This window comes from Sander lucioperca, chromosome 5, assembly GCF_008315115.2.
Source record: "Sander lucioperca isolate FBNREF2018 chromosome 5, SLUC_FBN_1.2, whole genome shotgun sequence".
Classification (NCBI taxonomy): Eukaryota; Metazoa; Chordata; class Actinopteri; order Perciformes; family Percidae; genus Sander; species Sander lucioperca.
Genome location: NC_050177.1, coordinates 5,021,243 through 5,042,981, shown reverse-complemented (window position 1 = coordinate 5,042,981; position 21,739 = coordinate 5,021,243). Strand labels below are relative to the sequence as shown.

General features: G+C 40.3%; 1 protein-coding gene and 1 pseudogene across 1 annotated transcript in view; both read left to right on the top strand.

The window, feature by feature from the left end:
- The window catches only part of LOC118495060, a 1,111,612-nt pseudogene that overhangs the window by 168,910 nt on the left and 920,963 nt on the right, over window positions 1–21,739 (top strand).
- The window catches only part of LOC116059056 (seizure protein 6 homolog), a 97,665-nt gene continuing 88,884 nt past the window's right edge, over window positions 12,959–21,739 (top strand). The window contains exons 1-2 of the mRNA XM_031312049.2: window positions 12,959–12,989; window positions 14,700–14,885. Of these exons, the coding sequence (XP_031167909.1) occupies window positions 12,959–12,989; window positions 14,700–14,885 (217 nt within the window). The remainder of the gene's footprint in view (window positions 12,990–14,699; window positions 14,886–21,739) is intronic.

Below are 21,739 nucleotides of genomic sequence, written 5' to 3'. Positions count from 1 at the left end.
TGAGATCTGCGCGACCTATTCAGAAGACTACCTGATCTCAGATCAGTGGTGTAGCCTATGCAAATGTTGGGGCGTGACAAAGATAGAGACTAGAGACAAATAATTAGGAGCCTCCGAGTTCGTTGAGATTTGCCTGTTTTCAGAGGCAGTTTCAAATTGTGAGATTTGCATAGGAAAGAGGTGTCAATGGGATTTTGAGATTCTATGTATGTCCTATTTACCCACCAAACTGTCGTTATTCAACTATGACAAGGTAAAATCGGTTTTGCATTCTATCACCCCTTTAAAGAAATATGGACTAAAAGTGTTCATTATGTAGTCAGTTAATCAGTTAGAGATTTCACAGTTGAAACTTTTTTTGCACTAAATGTTTTAGTGCAAACCACAGGCCGTTCACGCGTTTTATGTGAATGACATTCACACCTGTCTTCTCATTATTGTGTCTCACTGTCCTCCATTCTAACTCTGACTCACACAATCTGTCATGGCACCACAATGATGACAGATCTCTCAGAGGAATTATGCATTTCCTAGTTCTCTTTAAATGATGATACAGTTCAGTTTAAGCCATCAAATGCAAGTTGATCTAAATATGTCCAGATGGGTCTTATAATATATAAACTCCGTGCAGCGTTTTGCAGTCCAGAGTTGGCTGTACAGTAAAGCCTTCCTCCCTCCATACAGACAATGCCCAGTCCCACAGAGGACATGACATTGTGTGAAATTGGATCCCATCACTGAAGGATATTTCCCACCCACAGTGTCCTGTCCTGTAAAAGCCTGTCATGCCCAATTATTCTCAAAGAGGTCTGATGAGCGAGGCGTAGATGAATCCCCTCCATTGGTTTCTTTATTGATGTCCAGGCACAGAGGGAGATGTATGTATTTTTCATCAGTCCATGTAAAATGCAAGACTGCTAATAGACCATTTGTCTTTGTTAGCAAAAGGAAATTTCATTGTGCCATAAATATAGAAAATCAGCGGGGCTGTCAGGATGCAGGACAGGATTTAAGAGCCTGGTACTGGGAACTGGGGCCAATGTCTGCCATAACTTACTTTCCCAATATATTATGAGAATATTTTAATGCTTTAACCCTTGTGTTGTCTTCCCGTCAACCATGAAATAAACACTTGATGTCCCTGTCTCAATGTTTTAGAAGCTTTTTTAAAGGTTTTCTTTTTTTACATTTTTGTGGGAGTTTCTTCAACATTTTGGTCACGTTTTGCATAAATGTCATCGCTCCAGCGCTTTTTTGTTGCTTTTTCCGGCATTTTTGTCACTTTTTTAAATGTTTTGGGCACTTTTTTTTTTACGTTTTTCACGTTTTCTTCCGGTGTTTTTGCCAGGTTTTTTTTCATTGTTTTTGTTCCCTTTCCCAACGTTTTGTCGTGTTTTGTTTTGTTTTTTTTACATTTTCGGCACTTATTTCAACGCCCCATATTTTCTTAAAAACTTTGAAAATGTGTCAAATTTGACCTGACCTTGACTCTTTCTTCAAACGGAAGTAAAAAGAGAAAATCTGAATGTACTGCACAACAAGACCAAAAGGTTAATAAAAAGGCTAATTCAGTCTTTTATTTAGGGGACTCACAAATGACATTTTGAAAATGAATGGTCAAAATTGAAGCAGAGAGGGAATGACGTCAGTGTATTACTAAATGATTTGGAAACTGTTATTATAAGGGAAAATAATTACATAATGTTGCTTTAAAATTAAATTAAACTGTTAAGAGACTTCAGGACATTGGAAAGAGCAGTTTAATAAAAAAAATCTAACTCAAGGTCTACTTACTGGCTTTTTCTGGGCTTTCAACTTCATCACATGAGTCGTGTTTGGACCCAAGGTTCTGGGGGTATTTTAAGTCCAAAGAACTATTTTTTAATGGAACTAGAAGACTCATTCAGCTCATTGATGTCTGTGTTTTTCACCACGGTCTAAAGACCTGTGAAGATTAAATCAACACGACAGGCTGCTGGTGATCGCAGGGGGTCTTTTTAAAAATGAGTCGGAAAGCCGACGGTAAAGCCTAAATACTGTCAATGTTATCAAACAAAGAGAAATGCTTTTCCCTCAACCTAAAATGGTCATAATTTGATATGACTACTTCCTTGTTCTATGAATGAAACGGTCGGGTAGTTGAAGCAGCCATGATTGTGTGTGTTTGACCAATCAGCGACGGTCATCCCTGCAAACCCCACCCTGAAGGTTCCTGTACCTCCAATCAGGATCCAATCAGAAACATTTTGGGGGATAAAAAAGCCCTGGAAAATAGAACTTAGGGAGTTTTCACACTTATAGTTTGTTTGCTCTGGTCTTATTTAGTTGATGACTTCCCCTTGGTTCGGTTTCGTTTCACACAGAAAAATCCAAGCGTATCAAAATGCGTCATTACAAACCAGGCAAAGATGTTTACTCCGCTTATTCATCAGATGTGTCTGGGGTGGGAGCAAGAAAGTAAATACAGGAAGAAGGTCCTATGTTCTGGGCTAGTGCTCGTTTCTTGCATCTCCATGGTCAAACTATTTCATTTAAATAATCAGACATTGTTTTTGTGAGCAACGTTAGTATGTCTGCTCTGGTCACCAAGACTTCGCTCTGCTCTGCCGGTGTCTGTCTCCAACTTTAGCAGCAGTAGCTACAGTTTACATGTTCTGCCGCATCACAGATTGCAAAGCACACCTGACTAAAGGAGCCATTTAGCTCAGACGAGTACACGGTGCAGTTCGAGGTCGGATCACATTCTCATCACAAACGAACCTCCTCATCAAACAGGTCTTGGTACGCTTGTTTGGTCCGCTTTTGGTGCGCACCCGAGTGCGATTGCTGCTTTCAGACCTGCCCAAACGAACCGCACCAAGGGGGGAAAACCAACAAGTGCAATTCAACCGAACTAATTGAGGCAGGTGTGAAATGCCCCTTAATTTAGACCCTGATCCCTGTGGTCGAAAAGCAATGAGTTCCTCAGAAGGTTGCCAGTTCGGAGAAAAGTTCCTGCAGTCGAAAAATAGCTAAGGTCTTCATCAGCGGATGGCAATTGCAGAGGGGTTTGTGTGATCACAACACACACACGCACTTGCAACACTTTGATGTCTTCATGGCAACTGCGCAAACTCTGTCCATGTGAACACTCCAGAAAGAGCTGATCATTTGTGGGTCGGGGTTGTTTGTCAAACTAGTATTTTCCAAATTCAAGAATGATAATTCGTATTTAGAAACACCTGCAGCTTATATCAGCCTGATGACATCATCAGGGTTATTTTCTTGACAAGGCTCCTCCACAGCCACAGACACCATTACAAATTCAAGCAGAAGGAATGTCAGAAAAAATGATGTGAGAAATAATACAGTACTGTTATTGCATGGCTGGTGTTTTGTCTTCTGTTAGTTCTGCTCTAGCTCCTGCAAAGTGACTTTTTAGCAGCTTTTAATTTGCTGCAGTATGCTGTCTCCTGCTGTGTTGAAGTGGCTCTCATTGTAATATAGTTATTTATGAAATTATAAGAGGGGCCACGATTGCATAAACTCTCTCTCTCTATCTCTTGCGCTCTCGCTCTCGCTCTCGCTCTCTCTCTCTCTCTCTCTCTCTCTCTCTCTCTCTCTCTCTCTCTCTCTCTCTCTCTCACACACAGACACAATTTCCTCTCAACAGCAACTATAAATTAGTTTCAGTAGCCATTTGTACAAATTTACATTTTATTTCTTTGCTACATTCCAGACGTGTTAAAATACAATCTGCAGTAATGTCATTTTTAGCAGCGTTGTTTCACACATCTCTTTAATCTATCAGTGACTAAAAGGCTGCAAATCTTTAGCAGACAGCACCTTAACATCCAACTCCAAAGAGCCTTCTCCATAGCTGTAGTCAGTGTCAGTACAGAGAACTAGTGATGGCCAAATGAAGCATCGTGAAGCTTCATAAAGTATTTCCTTTACTGATAACATTTACTGATTTACACTGGAGCATGAGGTAATTACACAACTGTTAATATTTTTTGTACATGGACTTTATTTTCGTAAATATGTTTGCACAAATCTGCAATTTGGAAGGCCAACACAATAGATGTTGCCCATCCCTATATCTGTGACTCTGTATGCCTGTGTTCCCTTTTTGAAAAGTTCAGGGTCAAACCCTGTGACCAACGTTATTTGAATACATTCTTTATCAAATGATTAGTGATGGCCAAATGAAGCCTCATGAAGATTCATGAAGCATTTACTTTATTGTCTGAGCCCTCTAGATGGCACTCTCTGTTCAACAATGGGTTGAAATCCCACTGAATTGCCATTCCTTGAGCCTTTTTCTTTAAACGAAGAACGCCATCTAGTAGCCTCAGAAAATAAATAAAATGGTTCACGAAGCTTTATGAAGCTTCATTTGGCCATCACTAGTTTCCATACCAGCTTCTGTGGCAATCTGACTGGTTGTTGATGACTCTCTCTCTGCTAAAGTGTTAGACTTACAGATTAACTGGCAGTGTAATTCCTATTCTAGCAGGGCCAAAATAGAAACATAGTGAGTTTTGGAGTATGTACCAAGGCTCAGTCCTTTCCTGCATACAGCTGAAAAGCCCAAAAAATATTCTTAAAAAAACATTTATCGTAGGACTGGATAGTGCGTCATATAAGAATCCTCAATGGTTGGCTGCAGGGAAGACCTTAGCATCAACTGCTGATAGTTCACCACAGGAGTTCCTCCAGTGTCCCTATCATTACTAACCCCACGTGTCCTTTCACTGGCCCGTAGAGCAGCTGGCCATCAGTGGACGAGGGCTCTAGGTGCTGCTGGGTGATTTACTTCTGGGTGGGAGGTTGAGCGCTCCACCATGTTAGGCTAATTGAAAGAGAAACAGCAGGATGATCTTGCTTTAACAACACGTCCACGTACTGCAGCCGCAGGCCAGTGCAGAGTGGAGAGGCTGCTGCTGTACAGCATAAATAAAATGGATTGGTGTGGGGGTTCTACTGTATGTCTATGGCTCATTGACTTTCAGTGAGTGGGGGAATAAAGAAGAGAGCTGCATTTTCACTGCAACATAGATTAGACCACAGTCTGCCAGCACTTTGTTTCTTCCCTTGTTCTTTTCTATTTGGCTCATCCTGCATCATGGCGGCCCTCTGCTTTATGTATGATCTATGGGCTGTGCCTTCATCCTCTCCTTCCTGTTGGCTATTTATCATTGTTGATGGCCTCTTGAGGATGGAGAGATGCGAGGTGCAGCCCCAGTGGATTCTCCTCAGAGTAGCTACTGTAGGTCCTCTCCATCTCTCTCTTTGTTTTGCTCTGCTCTTCTCCCTGTCAAGACTCAGACTGCACTCCCAGTGGATTGCAGCCAAATTAGGACAATGCAGAAAACGTCTGCAATACAGTTAAAACAGCAGTAATACAACAGTAATTCACTAAAAGTTATCTCATGAGCTTTACTGTAGTTTTGGTGGTCGTTTTTAAAGCCTTATTAACCAATTTTAAAAATATTATCACAAAAATCAGGTCAAGGTCAAATTTTAGGTTTAGACTTTAGATTTTTCTTTTTCAAATATTGGGTCATTTTATTTTACGTATTTTGGGTCGCTTTTTATGTAAAAATGACTGAAACCGATTAATCGATTATCAAAATCGTTGTTAAATCAGAAGTTGACAACTAATCGATTAATTGATTAATCTTTGCAGCTCTAGTTAAACACAAACATTTATGTAAAATACAAAATTGTTCACTAAATAAAACAAAATATTATGGATCAACCAATTATTGGCCTGGACGATTATCAGGGCCAATATTTGGCAATTTGCAGATTATCTCTTTTCGGTGTTTTATTTTACTTTATTTTTTTTTTGTGTTGGAATTTATAACTTTCCAAAATGTTAATTTTGACAAAGATTTAAATTTTTACTGTATATGCATATTGGTTCCAAATATCGGTCATCTGTTTCATTAACTACCAATAATCGGTATTGGTATCCCTGAAAAACCAGTATCAGTCGACCCCTACTTAATATGATACACTAAATATGATTTTGATAATGGTGTGTAAAGCTGGATGTTGTGCAAACCCCTATATCAGATTGCTTTAAGGTTAAGTATAGCTTTAGGTGAAATGTATAGTGAATGTTTATACTAGGTTGGTATGTGCATATGTGACTAAGTGACCTTTTCAGACAACCATAACATATTAACCATAAATGAAGCATGACACAGATCATGGTGTCTTTTGCCCATAAACTCTATGGCACAGAGACTCAGTTGCTCCGGAGTGAAGCCCTGAAACCAAGCTGCGAGACGATTAATCTCTGCAGGTTGTCAGCTCCTCAAAGTAATGCGAGGCCAATGGTCAGCAGAAGAAAATGCTCTGAGGGAGCAAACGAGATTAGAGATAAAGTTTGATCGGAGCAAGCTTTTCCACATCAAAGCCATATCACAATGCAGCTGCAAAATAAATAAATTCAATTTACATCTGCTAGCTACAGGGAACCATTAAACATCTCAAATTATTGCTCTTCCCCTGTGATCTACACTGTGGCCATGAGGCGTGATTAGATACAGTGCAGGCCAACGTTTCCTCTCAGCAGTTGTACAGAGCTGGTGTATGGCCAGTCTGGGGCTCATGTGTTGGTTTAGCAGCTCAGAAGCAGCAGAGGAAACATTGAACAGCTTACTGAAGTACTCTGCTGACTTTTGCACCTTCCTACTTCTGTTACTGCACTTTAATATATACTAGGTCATTCGCACAAGAACATTTACAAAATGTGCACATTTCTGAGCCTGTAAATGTTGATAATGTTAAAGTGTTTATGACCTACATTGCGATACATATGTGACTGCACATTGTGTCAATGACAATAAAAGTGAATTTAATTCTAGCAGCGCTAGAATTTCTAATGTAAAAATCAATAAGTCAAAAAAAATATACATATTAATGATAACAAACATTTAGGCCGATTACACACTGGATGCGTCGCGCGAGCGTGTCAGCCACGTGGTGTGTCCGTTTATATTTCGGCTCCCATGTTAACAGGTTAGAGCTTACACACTGCCTGCGTGAGACGCGTGCCTGTTAGAAATAGAACCGACGCCTATTTTTCACGCGAGACGCGAGCGTGTTGGAAGCGTTTCCAGGCAAAATAGAATAGGAAAATATGTTTATATGTCATTTAGACACGAATACATATTAATAAATTACATCTTGATGTTTGAAAGTCTCTAGGTTTTGACATCAATGTAGATATAAATATAATAAAAAATTTCAGAGAAAAGATTTTCAAATATTGCACCTGTCATACAGAACAAAATATTCTGTAACATATTTTGCAGTCAATACTGCCGACGTTGTCTTGCTTTAATCAAATCAGTAGGCTATATATTTATGTTTAACAGCTCTCTCCCCATACGTTGAACAAGCCTATATATAAAGGGTAGGATAGGCTACAATAACAACGTAGTGTGTGTTCTGAGTGATGGTCCAACATCAGATAGGCTATATAGGCTCTTTACAGCTACACAAAGTTGTTATAAACAGACAGCCCACCATTTTTCAGAGTTTGAATCTGTCGCCTCTATTCCCGAGATCAGCCCTCCCTGTACCTAGCAGCAGGAGCAGCGTCGCGTCAGACACGCTTCTGGTGTGTAGGACACAGAAAAATCCACGCAGCCGCCACGTGTCTGAGACGCAACAGAAACGCCACGCTTGCGCGACGCATCCAGTGTGTAACCGGCCTTAGCCTTAAAATGTAAAGTAGATTAGCAATATGTAGTCCAGTAATAATGTTCTGATTGTAAACAGTAAATGTTTTAGTGTCCCTTTAATTGTCACCTAGTTCAGTGCTTAAAGCAGCCATATTATGCTCATTTTCAGGTTCATAATTGTATTTTAAGGTTGTACCAGAATAGGTTTACATGGTTTAATTTTCAAAAAACACCATATTTTTGTTGTACTGCAGTGCTCTCTCTCACTGCTGCAGATCCTCTTTTCAGCTGGTCTCTGTTTTAGCTACAGAGTGAGACATCTTTTCTTCTTCTTCTTCTGTACTATCTTTGATTGCGCTGCACATGCCCAGTAGCTCAGATGTAGATCATGTCAGCTAGCTAGCTCCATAGACAGTAAAAGAAAGGCTGTTTCTACAACTTCGGTCAGTTACAAGGCAGGATTAGCTGGGAGACTTCTAAATGAGGGTGCACATGGAAGTAGTTCTTTTGTAGATTATGGTGAACTTGTGTGTGTTGTAGCAGTGCTTTGCTATTGAGAACGAGGTAGCATGCTAGCGTTAGCGTTAGCATTAGCGTTAGCATGCTAACGCTATGAGCTAATGGTTGCGGTTAGCCTGCTCGTTTTGGCTTGTGACGTCACAAGCCGTGCCGATTTAGACCAGCTCACCTAGAGACTGAAGGCAGGACACATTCAGAAACCGTATCTCACTCTAAACAGCATGGATGGATTTTTTTCAAAGTTTGTATGTGTGTGGAAGCACCAGAGACACAACATAACACCCCAAATCCCAGAAAAAGTGATTTTTTCATAATATGGGCACTTTAAAGATCCAAGAGAATTGATTCAATTGTAATTTCTAAGTGCTGTTAGTGCCACAGAGGACATTCCACAACCAGTGCCCCATTTCCTTCTGTGTGAGTAACGTTTGCTTAAAACACAGTGACCGGCTGTTTTAGGAAATGACTGAGCCTTTTTTAAAAATAAAACTATATTTATGAGGTTATGTTTTTTTTAGGAATTTCATTGCACACAAGGGGTGGAGGGACTGGTTTTAGGATATGGGAATGACTGAGCCCATTTTATTGATGCAACCTTGCACATATTTGCGTATTACTGTAAATTAGGTGTGAATGTGTTTGTAAAATTTATATTCTGATGTTTTGTACTTCACTTGTACTTCGCATTGAATATTTATTGTTTTACCTACCTGGCCAGGGACTACGGGCAGAAAATAGCACTTGTGCTACAACCTGGTGCAATGCATCTCTCCTTGTTCTTATACAAGGTCAATGTCCAATTACACTGTCCCTGTTTAAATAAAATTACATTACATCACATTTTTAAAGATTTACATCTTCAGTATGGGCTTGGAGCTAAAACACATTGTTGGTTTTTTACTTTTTGTGGTACTTAACATACATGATAGTCAATGTTTGACAATGTTGTCAACCCTGTAAAGCTGAATTAATTGATTTAAAAAACATACCACAGAAATAGTGTCTGTTTAGTTGATATGGCGCACTTGTTAGAAAAAAACTGCTTACTAAGACATTCATCAGGCACAGAGCAACATCATTGGAGTCACATTTGTGTACACTTATAACAAATGTGAGGGACTGGCTTTCATAGGTCATAAAGGTGAGTTTTTGCTGTTTCAAACAATTGTGTTAAGGAAAAACTCAGGAGCAGCACAACTCATTTCCCTCACGTGAAGAAGGTTCAGGACACTTTGATGAATTACACAGGAGCATTCAGTGAAACTCAAATGAGTAGAGTTTAGGATCACACAGTACAGTGTGGGTGCCATCCCAACTCTCTGAAGTTCCTGTCTTCCTGAAGGTGTATTTGACATAGTCTCTTGGAATGAACATCTTATTTTATTATCCTGAGGTGTCAACTGCTTGTGTTCCATTTGTCTGGAAACTTTATTTATTTTATCATTGTTCTTTACTGGAACTGAACTATGTACACTCATTGCCCGGCCCTTGTGTGTTGTCTCTGACATTCTCCTGTCTACTGTTTGTGTTCATGTGTAAATGTTATTTTGGGTCTGACTGTTAAAACTAAATTGCCCTTTTTGGGATAAAGAAATTAGTTTGAACTTAACTCTGGAGTCATTTAGTTTAGCTGAACCTTCAAAGTAAACAAAGATATTGCTGGTGCCCAAATATCTCAGCTCAGACAAATTGTGTTATGTGTTAACTTCTACCATGACATTGGCAGGATGAAGCAGCACAGTCTTATCATACAGCTGCTACGTCTCCCGTCATTTATGGAGACAGAAAGTTGAAGTACTCCTCTGCCTGGAAAGGTTATGAGGTAATGTTTGACACTGACCTGAATGACACCTGGGTACCACTGTCTCAACTTACATAGAATGAGTTCATATAAATTCCACCACAGATAGCCAATTTGCGTTTAAAAAAACCCAATGCCTTTGGATCTTATTTTACTGATTGAACGTCTTTAGTAAGGAACGTGTCTATACAGTCACATCTTTATTCTGCGTTGAGAACATTTGAAGTCATAGAATAATATGATGCACGTTCAGCATCACATGTTGCCAATTGTTATTCTGATCAGTGAAATGAAACACGTTGACTGTGGATGTTTACAGTTTGGAACATTACGCCAGCAATTTCCCCCTGATTAAATGAAATTCTTTTTTATCTTAATACGATCAGTTCTACACAAGTGTTTCCTTTAGTCTACAGAATGATCTGAACACACACTTTATCATAGTGATAGCCAAAAGAAGCTTCATGAAGCTTCGTCAACCATTTTATTTATTTTCTGAGGCCACTAGATGGCGCTCTTGGTTTAAAGAAAAAGGCTCAAGGAATGGCAATTCAGTGTGTTTTAAACCCTTTGTTGTTCAGAGAGCACTATCTAGTGGGCTCAGGCAGTAAAGAAAATGCTTCATGAGGCTTTATTTGGTCATCACTTTTTTTTTTTTACAGTTAGCCTAACTGTAACCAAGACAGTGAGAGCTTCGTTTTATGTATCACTTTGGTCCTAAAATATCACACCAGCGCGTGTCATACAGAACTGTCTCCCTCTCTGCTGTGTGCAGTGACATTAACCATTTACTGACATCTATCGATCGCTCTGTTTCAGTACCACAGACAGCCCTATTCCCATACACACACCCTTTAATTTACCATACTCATTTCACCATGTCACAGCACGAACACCCACTTGCTTAGCTGCAGGGCTTACAGTAATCTAATGCCAAAATATTTAGATGCCAAAAAGCATTAAATCACTGGCCAGCATTCAGTGCACGTACTGGTATATGTGGTGTTGTAACATAAGAGCACCCAGTTTTTCTGAAGCACACCCACAGTTTTTCTTTTCTGGCAACGCTCGTGCCCTGGGTTAAGTTGTGGTTTTCAGTTTTCAGTAGGGGTTTAACCAACGTTAGAGAGGACAATGCCAGTCGTAAGAGACAAGTTGACAATATTCAGAATTAGTCCCAGAAATGCCAAGAGATCTTTAAAAGGTTTCGCTGGAAGTGGGTTGAGGAGACAGGTGGTTGGTAAAAAAGTTGAAACCAGCATAGACAATGATTCAAGGGAGACAGAGATTAACTGGGATTAAACATATAAATATTGCACTGTTGATTTTATAGAAGTAGCTGGAGATGAGAAACTCATTTTGTATCTAATCTCATCTATTTTTCTGCAGTAAAAATAAATAAAAATCTATTAACAGACAGCTGTCATTAAGTATTTTTGGCTACGGTGCCAAAACTAAAGCTAGGTTTGTGTTTATTATTACTTATAAAACAAAAGAAAAATGCTGCTTTAGCAGGGGTCTAATGTTAATGGTGTAGGTGGAGAGATAAAAGCAGTTAGCCGGAGCTCCGAGATAGCCGATTAGCTGAAAAAGTCCACAGACAACTGAACAGAGCTTCCACACTATTACTTTATTCTACAACATCAGGACCCACCCCATCTGAGGGTTGCCCTTTGCTGCGAGCAAATCATTCCGCCCAAGTAGCAGAAGTTGCAGTGCTTCGCCCTCATGCTTATCTAAATAAATGATAGATGTTTTGAGAGAACCAAGGCGATGTAATCACTGTCTGTAGTAACGTTATCTAGGCAAATAGCTATGTACAGTGTTACCGTTCTCTTAATACATCCATGATAGCTACCGCTGATGTTAGCTACTAGCCGATATCCCCGGCAGTTTGGGAAACGCTAATGACGTTACATCCACGTTTACAGGCTTTACAGCATACATACATCCCTCGGATGTATCATAAGATAATACCATGGATGTATTAATAGAACACATGGTGAATTACAACCATTAGCTATATCCATTATTACAGCTACAGGACCTCGGGAGAACAGTCATATAGGCATGTGCAGTACAGGGCGACATGTGCGGGCGCAGTCCCGCGGGTCTGCTCACGTCCATCATGCGCGTTCATCATGCCTAGTTTAATAACTCTGGATTTGGCTACTAGTAAATGTTAAAAATGTTAAAAATGTGACGTTTTAAACAAGGACCCTTTAAATGTTTGGGCTGATAAGTTGATGTACCCCAAAAAAAATAATCAGCTGTTTTTAGTCAAATTAGTCATGACAAAAAATTGTTTATTTTCCACTATGTTAGCAGTTATAAAGTTACTTAGCTTGTTTGGTAACTTGATGGATAGTTAACTAGCTAATGTGAGCTTGATGGCTCTTTTATCTCTTTGCAATTCTCCAGTGAGGCTATGAGCTTCATAGTTTTTGGTTGGCCTTGATATTAATAGCTACAGCTGACCATGGTAATGACTAGCCCAGGGAGTGATAGGACACAGCTCCAGCAGCTGCTGCTATGGGATGGCAGCACTACTCTGGGACGTTGCTCTAATGAGAAATACTATAAAGACCAAAACTGCTCTTCTTATCTCTATTTCTGTGAGACACTATAGAGCTGGCAAACATCCCTCAGCTCTAACAGAGTGTCGGAGGCACCCGAGGTCCGAGGTTGTCATTTATTGCCCTATTTCATCTCCCTACATATTTCCTTGCCTGAGGCACCGCGCTGTCCCCGACAGACAGAATCAATAGCAGCACTACTGCCAAGCCATCCGAGGGCTAACAATAAAACTAGGACAATTACAGTGAGATGGATCAGAGTCTTTAGCAGAAATATATTATTAATATGTTTGGCTGAACGCCAGGAGGCTGAAGGAAGACAAATAATGGGCAATAAAAAAGCCAGATAGTTAACTGGTCACCTGAGAACCAGCCTACACATGGTCCCACATATTGGCAGTGAGGTGACAGGTCTGTGTGTGTGTGTGTGTGTGTGTGTGTGTGTGTGTGCGTGTGTGTTTTGTGTGTGTAAATGCTACCTTACCAATCAGCAGGTGGGAGCCACGGGGGGACACTGGCACACTAAATGTCCCTGTAGTGTTGCTGTGTATTGTCCACGGGACATTTGTTGTTTTATTTACCTCTGTTTAAGCAGACAGCTTAATTAAAAATCAATTTGACACTGACAGTTTGTCAAAAGTCAGGGCCTATGGGGTTTTTGCCACATTTACATAAATAAGATCCTATAAATACATTATGAGAATGTACAGTATACAGTGGAGTAGCTTGTGGTGGATATTTTAACATAGTAAAGGATCTGATACAGTGAGCAGTCTATTGTAGAATGCAAATTACCTTTGATGGATGCTAAATAAGGGAGTGTGTCAAAAACTCAATTTGTATTTAACAGGATATTCTGTAGTTTATTAGACATGCCTCTAACTGTAGGCATACCCTTTCCTCTAATTGTACCAGTATATTTTCTGCCAAAGTTAAAACCGTTTTGGTTGTTTCACATTAGAGATTTCTGTATTTCTTCTCAGTGGTAAGAAGTGTGCAGGGCTCTGTCTACACATTATACCGGCGTGATGAGATAGGCTGAGTTTTTGAGTATTGTGAGTGTTCAATAAGTCAATAAAGAATATCTAAAGATTTGATATTTAACTGTGATTATGTCTTATTGAGCAATGGATATTCAATGTTATGTTAAAATTTTTAAGATGGGGAGCCAAGTTCTCAGGGGATTTAAGAGAAATACTGTTCTCAACCAGATAGCATAATCCCTCCCAGGAATGGGCAATTCTTCTGTACTCTTTGATTCAGCTCTTTTTTTTTTTTTTTTTCAATGCCTGAAATTAATAAGTGGCATAACATCCACTGAGGACCGGGCCTCTGCTTTTCCCCCTTCCACTTTCACAGTTTGGGAGTTTGGGTGAATCTCTAAAGTTGGGCTAGTAGTGTCCTCTCAATGCCCAGCAAGCCAAATCTGGATGAGTGGATGTGCAAAATTGATTTTTTTTTTTTTTTTAATACAGTGAGATACAGTTTTGCCCATTTCTGCTGTTTCACATCCTTTCACCAATACCTTTAGGAGTTGTTTAAGACTTTTTGAGATTTTTGTGTGAAAAACAAATCTCCCGTGACCCAAACCATTTATAGCTTAAAGAAGACCATTTTATTCATTGAGCTTGGCTGTATGGAATTTGGCAGGAATCTTTTTTGGTATGACGCATGAGCCGCTAGTTTAAACTATAACTTCACTGAGTCCTTTCAACTTCTGAAACCAAACTTCAGCTCTTGCTGAAATTTCACTGCCTTTCAGCTTAATGATCTCTCTTTGTGTCTCTTCGTCTGTCTTTCTCTCTCTCTCTGACTAATTTCTTTCTCTGTATCTGTCTTTCTATCTCTATATCTGTCTCTCTGACTCTTTTATTTCTTTCTCTTTCTGTCTTTCTATCTCTATATCTGTCTCTCTGACTCTTTCATTTCTTTCTCTGTATCTGGCTTTCTACCTCTATATCTCTCTGTCTCTCTGACTCTTTCATTTATTTCTCTGTTTCTATCTCTCTGCCTCTGTCTCTCTGCCTCTGTCTTTCTGACTTTCATTTCTTTCTCTGTTTCTATCTCTCTGTCTCTGTCTCTCTGACTCTTTCATGTCTGTCTCTCTCTGTGTCTCTGCAGCTTTTGTGTTGAGCTGTGTCTTCCCCCGGCGGCCTCTCTATGGCGATGTATCAGTGAGCAGTCTCCACTCCGGAGGCGAGGCTTTCTTCTCCTGTCTCAGTGGCTACATGCTGCAGGGCTCCAGTCTGCTGACCTGCCGCAATGCTAGCACCCCCTACTGGAGTGGCAATGAACCACACTGCCTAGGTAAGGTCACCAGAACCGGGAGAAGAGCCAACCAAAGCTCATCCTGGATATCCACAGCCGTCAGATAGGAAGGACAATTTAAAATCCTTACAGCGATGTTACTGGATTTCAGTAACGACACGTCTATAACGTCTATTCATTACAAATCTGTTTTCTAATTATCTGTCATCATTTAAAGATGACTCAAAATAAATGCCATGTATTCCAGCTTCTCACTCAGAACTCTGATGCAATATCACCATTGTCAGAATAATAATAATAATTATTTTAAGTATTTTGTATTTTTCAGACTATTGTAACCCGTTTTTATCGAATATAATAAAACATCTAATATAATGATACAATGTATTACTTAGTTGATAAATACAATTAATAATTTATAAACAGCGATGTATTTATAAAACTATGATTTCTTTACAGTATCAGCATTGCAATGATTGTGAACAAAATGAATATTAGCAGCATTATTAGTGTTAGCGTTGTTATTATTAGCATATTATGAACTCTGTTATTTTCTTTGCAGTATTAGCATTAGCATTATTATTATAAACTAGGCTATTTAAACATATTGTTTATGATGAAAATGAATGATACAATGAAATAATAATAGAGATGTTAAAAATAAGACAAGACTTTATAATATCATTACTAATAAATAGTAAATGAATAGTTAATTCAACTTAAAAGTGATTTTACTGTTAACAAACAATGAAATGATTATTAGCTTACATTATTAGTAATGCTAGAATTTATGTTAGATTATTGTTGCACATATCATAACATTAACATCATGTTTAATGATTACCAAAATGGTTTGTAAACTGTCACTAAACATTCTTTGGATGGCGATTATAAAGTTGCAACAGATGATTATAATACCTTGGTAATGGTTAATCAATAATTTGTAAAGCTTCTATAAACATGTTTTAGATAGTTATTATCGGTGCACAAATAATCAATGGTCATATAATGATTGAATGGCAATATCTGATGCTTTATTAACCACTTATTAATTATTAACTAATTATTATCAGCATTACTTTATAAACCCATCCAAATAATGTTTATAGATGGTTTACAAAACCATTATTAACCATTGACAAAATATTAACCATCTGTCTTAATGCATGAACTAATTATTTTATATTACACTAAACTGATGATAAAATAAAATTATAACATTACTAATAATTAGTAAACAAATCATTTCATTGTTTAACAGTAAAATAACGATTAACTTAAGTTTAATTAACAATCAATTTATCATTTATTAGTGGTGTTATAAAGCTACTGCACAATGAAAAACAATTATTATTTGACAAGTATAAATGTATTGAAAAACTAATGTTTTGTTTATATTATTATATATAACATTAGCACTAGGCCTATATTAGTTAATTATTATTAGGCCCATAAATATTCATAGCATTACCAGCATTTGCATTGCTATTATATCTTTTTAACATGATAATATTTATAAAATAAATGTATTTAAAGAAACCTTTACAATATTATAATCTTCATTTATCATTAACAGTACTTGGCATTAGCTTGGTATAGTCATGTCAGTGATCCTGACCTCTGCTTTGGTTAAGACTTACTGAGGCTGTACTGTTACTGTTCAGTATTTTCTGATTTAGTCTTAACTGTGCGTCAGTCGTTCTCTACCAGTTTTTCATTTCTCATCAGCAACCACAGCATTTTGGGTAATTGTTTTTAGAAGACTTGTAGCCAACAGTTATCTATTGGACCTTCTGGTCCTTTGTCACACAGGCATAGAGACAGACCTGGAGTCCCACAGGCATGTGTGGATGGTGATCATCATCCACACATGCCTGTGGAGCAAAGAAAGAAAGATTCATGAATCTTTCTTTCTTTGCTCCTATGAGGCTGGCTGATGAGTAATAAGTGACCATTTTCTGATCGACTCTGAGTAACAGCACAGGGAATGTTTTTCTGAAAGCAATTTCAAAGAGGGCGTTTGTGTGGCTGTACATCTGTATCTCTGCCATCTTGATTGTGTGTGTGTGTGTGTGTGTGTGTGTGTGTGTGTGTGTGTGTGTGTGAAGCAGGTGTGTTGGGGTTTGATTACTGAGGCTGGGCAGGATGCCACTGGGTGTATTCTTCCTGCTCTGCTTTAATTAAGCTTTGTCTGCATGAGTAACCTTGACCAGATCAGCTGGGACACAACACACACACACACACACACGCACACGCACGCGCACGCACACGCACACGCACACAAACTCCTTCCTATAAGTCTAGATGGATTTTCTGTATGTGTTGATGAATCTGATTGTATCTCTTATGATGCTATCTCTCACCTCATTTTTTGATTCCCATGATGCTCTTGAATTAAAAACCAAAGGTGATGGATAAGTGATACATCTGCATTGAACAGCACTTTCTGACAGTATACAGTAGTCATTTGGTCAATTTGAATGGTCGATTCACATAGATTCCAAGTACATCTTTTCTCACAGCCTGTTCTAATGAACCATTCGTACATATAGCTACGAAAAGTAATGCACTGTAATTTGTATGTATTCCATGTATTTATTACTGTATGCATCACATTGACTGCTGCTGTATAAGAGCGTCCATGTAGGGAGGAGGTAGGGGTCGATGAATGGCTCATAAAACACCGTTTTTTCAAGGAGTGGGGAGCGGAGTTTGTCTGGGAAAACACAAGACTTTCACCCAGGAAACAGGTGTTCATGTCCCGGGAGTACTCCACAATCTTTTTTTCTTTTTCTTTTTTTCCAACTTTTTTTATTTGAATTTTAACACAAAAGTGACACAACACAGTGAACAAAGTCAATACAGCATAGTGGAACTGATATGTCACTTCCCTTCAGGTCCCCTACCTACCTGCAAACCAACCCAGTACAGGTCCAAAACGGGGACCCGCTTCAGGGAAAGCTTCCAGTTGAGCAAGATCCGTCTCCGGGCTAGCAGAGATGTAAACGCCAGGGCCCGCTTCAGTGTAACAGGGAGGTTAGCGTCAGGGGAAATGCCAAAAATGGCTGACAAAGGGTTAGGGGGGATAATGTGCTCGTAGACTCTACTCATGGTATCAAAAATGCTCATCCAAAAAGTTGTTAATTTAGGGCAAGACAAACATATGAGTATGGTTGGCAGGAGACTGGTTACACCTGTTATGGATTTGTTTGTTGTGGACTTAATGAAGGACCTTGCATTGGATTAGGCCATGATGAGCACATATGGAGGATGAGTGAACCATAGTCAGAGCAAGGTCCCATTGTTGGTCCGTAATAGTCATGTTCAGATCGCCCTCCCATTTTTTGTCAAAGTACGAGGGTTCGCGGAGGTCGAGCATAATAGAACATACAATGCAGAAACGCATTTCTTTCGGTCGGGATCTATTGCCAGGGAATCAGTCAGGGTTTTGGGAGGGTGGTTTGGAAAGTGGGGGAATGTCTCCCTGGACGAAGTCCCTAATCTGGAAAAAGCAAAAGAGGTGTGACTTAGGAAAATCTTAAAGGGAGGAGAGTTCAGTGAAGGATGCAAATCCTTATATAGGTCTTTGACACTGACAATACCATTACTGTGCCAGGCCCTGAATGCCAGGTCTGAACTTGAAGGTGTAAAGACATGGTTTTTAAGCAGTGGGGACAAGACGGAATGGCCCTGTAAGCCAAAGTGTTTCCTAACCTGACTCCAGATCTTGAGCGAGAGGGATACAATCGGGCATGTGCCCACAGATGTTGAAGGCAGAGGGAGTTGGGAGCAGAGGACCGACCGCAGTGAAAGGTGTGAACTCGCCCTTTCCAAATATACCCAGCCAGGTAGTGAGGCGCAGTCCTTGCTCATCCAGTATAGGAGTTTCTGCAAATCAGCTGCCCAGTAGTATCGTCTGAAGTTAGGGAGCGCCAGTCCCCCTCAGCCTTCGGAGACTGTAGTATCGCCTTTCGGATTCTAGCAGGTTTGCTGCCCCATAGAAATAAAAAAAAAAAAAGATTTAACAATAAGTACCAGGATGTGCTGGTAAAGTTAAAGAAATTTGGGGAGGACAACTATCTTAATCAAATTTATCCGGCCCACAAGGGAGAGCGGTAAGACCGACCAGCGGTCAAAATCGCTTTCAGTTTTTTCGACCAGAGGTAAGAAGTTCTTGCGAAACATGTCTGATACAGCCTTTGTAATAAAAAACCCCAAGTAGCGAAATCCGTCCTCCACCCACTTAAATGACGATAAAGAGCGTGGGAGCTGCATAGCCAGAGAATTTATTGGTAGGAGCTCGCTTTTCTGATAGTTGAGCTTGTAGCCGGAATACCGAACCATTCCAGAATGTTTAAAATCACAGGGAGCGAGGCGGCTGGGTTAGAGATGTACAGGAGCAAGTCATCCGCATACAATGAAACTTTATGAGTTGTGCCAGACCGTGTGATGCCTTTGAAACCTTCCTCCGAGTGAAGCTAAACGGCCAGAGGTTCTATCGCGATAGCGAACAGGAGTGGCGACAGGGGGCAGCCCTGCCTGGTGCCTCTCCGGAGTGAGAAAAGGGGAGACAATGTGTCATTAGTTTGAAATGAGGCCATCAGGAATGAATATAATAATCTGACCCAAAGGATAAAATTGTCGCCCAGGCCAAACCTGTCCATTGCCTTGTATAGGTACCCCCACTCTTCCTCACGGCCTTTTTGGCGTTGAGGGACACCACAATTTCCAGGGTATCATTACTCGACAAGTGAATGATGCTAAGTAGGCGTCTAGTGTTGTGGGAAGACTGTTTGCCAGGCATGAACCCTGTCTGATCCAGCAAGATAATGGAGGGCATCACCCGTTGAAGATGGAGTGCAAGAACCTTTGAGAGAATTTTGAGGTCCACATTGAGGAGTGAGATTGGTCTATAGCTGCCGCAGAGCATGGGGTCTTTCCCCTTCTTAAGAATTAGGGAGATAGTGGCCTTCAACATGGTGTCCGGCAGGCGACGATATCGAAATGCCTCGTTGTACACTTCTTTCAGGACTGGCCTGAGAGCGGAAAATGTTTTGTAATACTCTACAGTGAAGCCATCCTGTCCTGGGGATTTACAGCTCTGTAGCGAGTTAATGGCTCCTAGAACCTCAGCGGGGGTTATAAGACCACCCAAGTGATTCGCGGATTCGACATCTATTTTGGGGAAGGTTATATCATTAAGCGTGTCATCTGCAACGGGAGGGCAGTCAGAGGTATACAGTTCAGCATAGAATTTGGCAAATATTTCATTCATGTTGGCAGGATCAGTGTGGATCTCACCTGAGTCAGCTCTGATGGCAGGAATTAACCGTGAGGTTGCCTCGGCTCTGGCCTGATGAGCCAGAAGCTTCCCAGCTTTATCCCCTGACTCACAAAAGCGCTGTCTAGAATTGAGCAGATGAAGCTTGGATTTATTCATAGATAAAAGGTCGAAGTCTGTTTGCAGCCTAAGACGTTCTCTGTAAAGGGTAGGGTCTAGGCCGGCCGCATGTTTGTCATCAATGTCCTTAATTTTCCGTAGTAAGTCCGACGTTCGGGACATTTCGACTCTTTTTAAATTAGAAACAAAGGAGATAAGCTGTCCTCTGATATAGGCTTTAGAAGCCTCCCATAGTATGCCTCTGTTTGTGTCCGACAGATCATTCAGCTCAAAAAATAGAGTGATTTGAGAGTGTAGGAATTGCTTATTGTGATCCTCCGCTAGTAGAGAGGAGTTAAACCTCCACTTCTTGAAGGGGTTAGAGTGAGCGCGAAAGTAGAGATCAAGGGAGGTTGCTGCGTGATCTGATATTACGATACTGTGGTAGTCGCTGGATTTAATCTTAGAGAGCAGCCTATCGTCTAGAAGAAAGAAGTCTATATGAGTGTAGGTGTGGTGCACATGAGAAAAAAAAGAGAATGATTTGGCCGTGGGAGACGTGTGCCTCCATGGATCAGTGAGCCCAAGTCGTTTGGCAAAGGCATGCAGAATTTTGGCTGATTTAGTTATGGAGTACGGTTTGTTCGATCTGTCCAGTATAGGGTCCTGGGGCCTCATGTATAAAAGATTGTGCAGCTTTCATACCAGAAGATGACGTACGGCCAAAACTTGAAAAGTACCTACGCACAGAAATATTCACATGTATAAAACCGGGCGTACGCCAGGTCCTGCGCAGCTTTCCTTCCCGCCTTGCCTCCTCCCATGAATTAATATGGAAATCACTATAAATGCGCCCCCGACGTCATTCTTCGTCCAATCACAACGGGTTAAACCGCTGCAGACGGGGAAAAAAAACTTCACCAACTGTGAGGTTGAGGTGCTGATCGCGGAGGTAGAGGCGAGGACAAAAAAGTTCTGTTTGGAGGTTTGTCATCTTGGATAAGCAATAAAAGAAAATGCCCAGAGTGGCAAATGGTGAACGGGCAGTGAATGCACCAAACCATGGTAGAAATTAAAATAAAAAGTCTAATGTTGAACTGGAAATCAAGAGAATAATGGCAGCGCCACACCAGTTACAGAACAACATGCATCTCAGTGTCAGTCCAAATTACGCACAATAAGCAGTTTGAACTCACTGATGTAATGCCATTTATTTATTTTCTAAGTGTTAGTACGCTCAGTGAAACTGAGTCCAGCGCAAGGGAGACCCAACTCAGAGGAGGAGAGGTTGGTGAGGCCAGCGTCTCCACGGCAGGTGACAGTGCGCACGGAGCTGCTGCGCCACGCATGGATGAAATAATGAAATAGTAAATAGGACTACAGCAACAGAATTAAGACAGTCAAGACGGCCCAGTGTTTGGTGGACCGGGTACACCTTGTTATAATAATAGCCTACAAATCATCCACGGGATCAATTACACATCACATGAGTTTGCCCCCCCCCGACACAGCG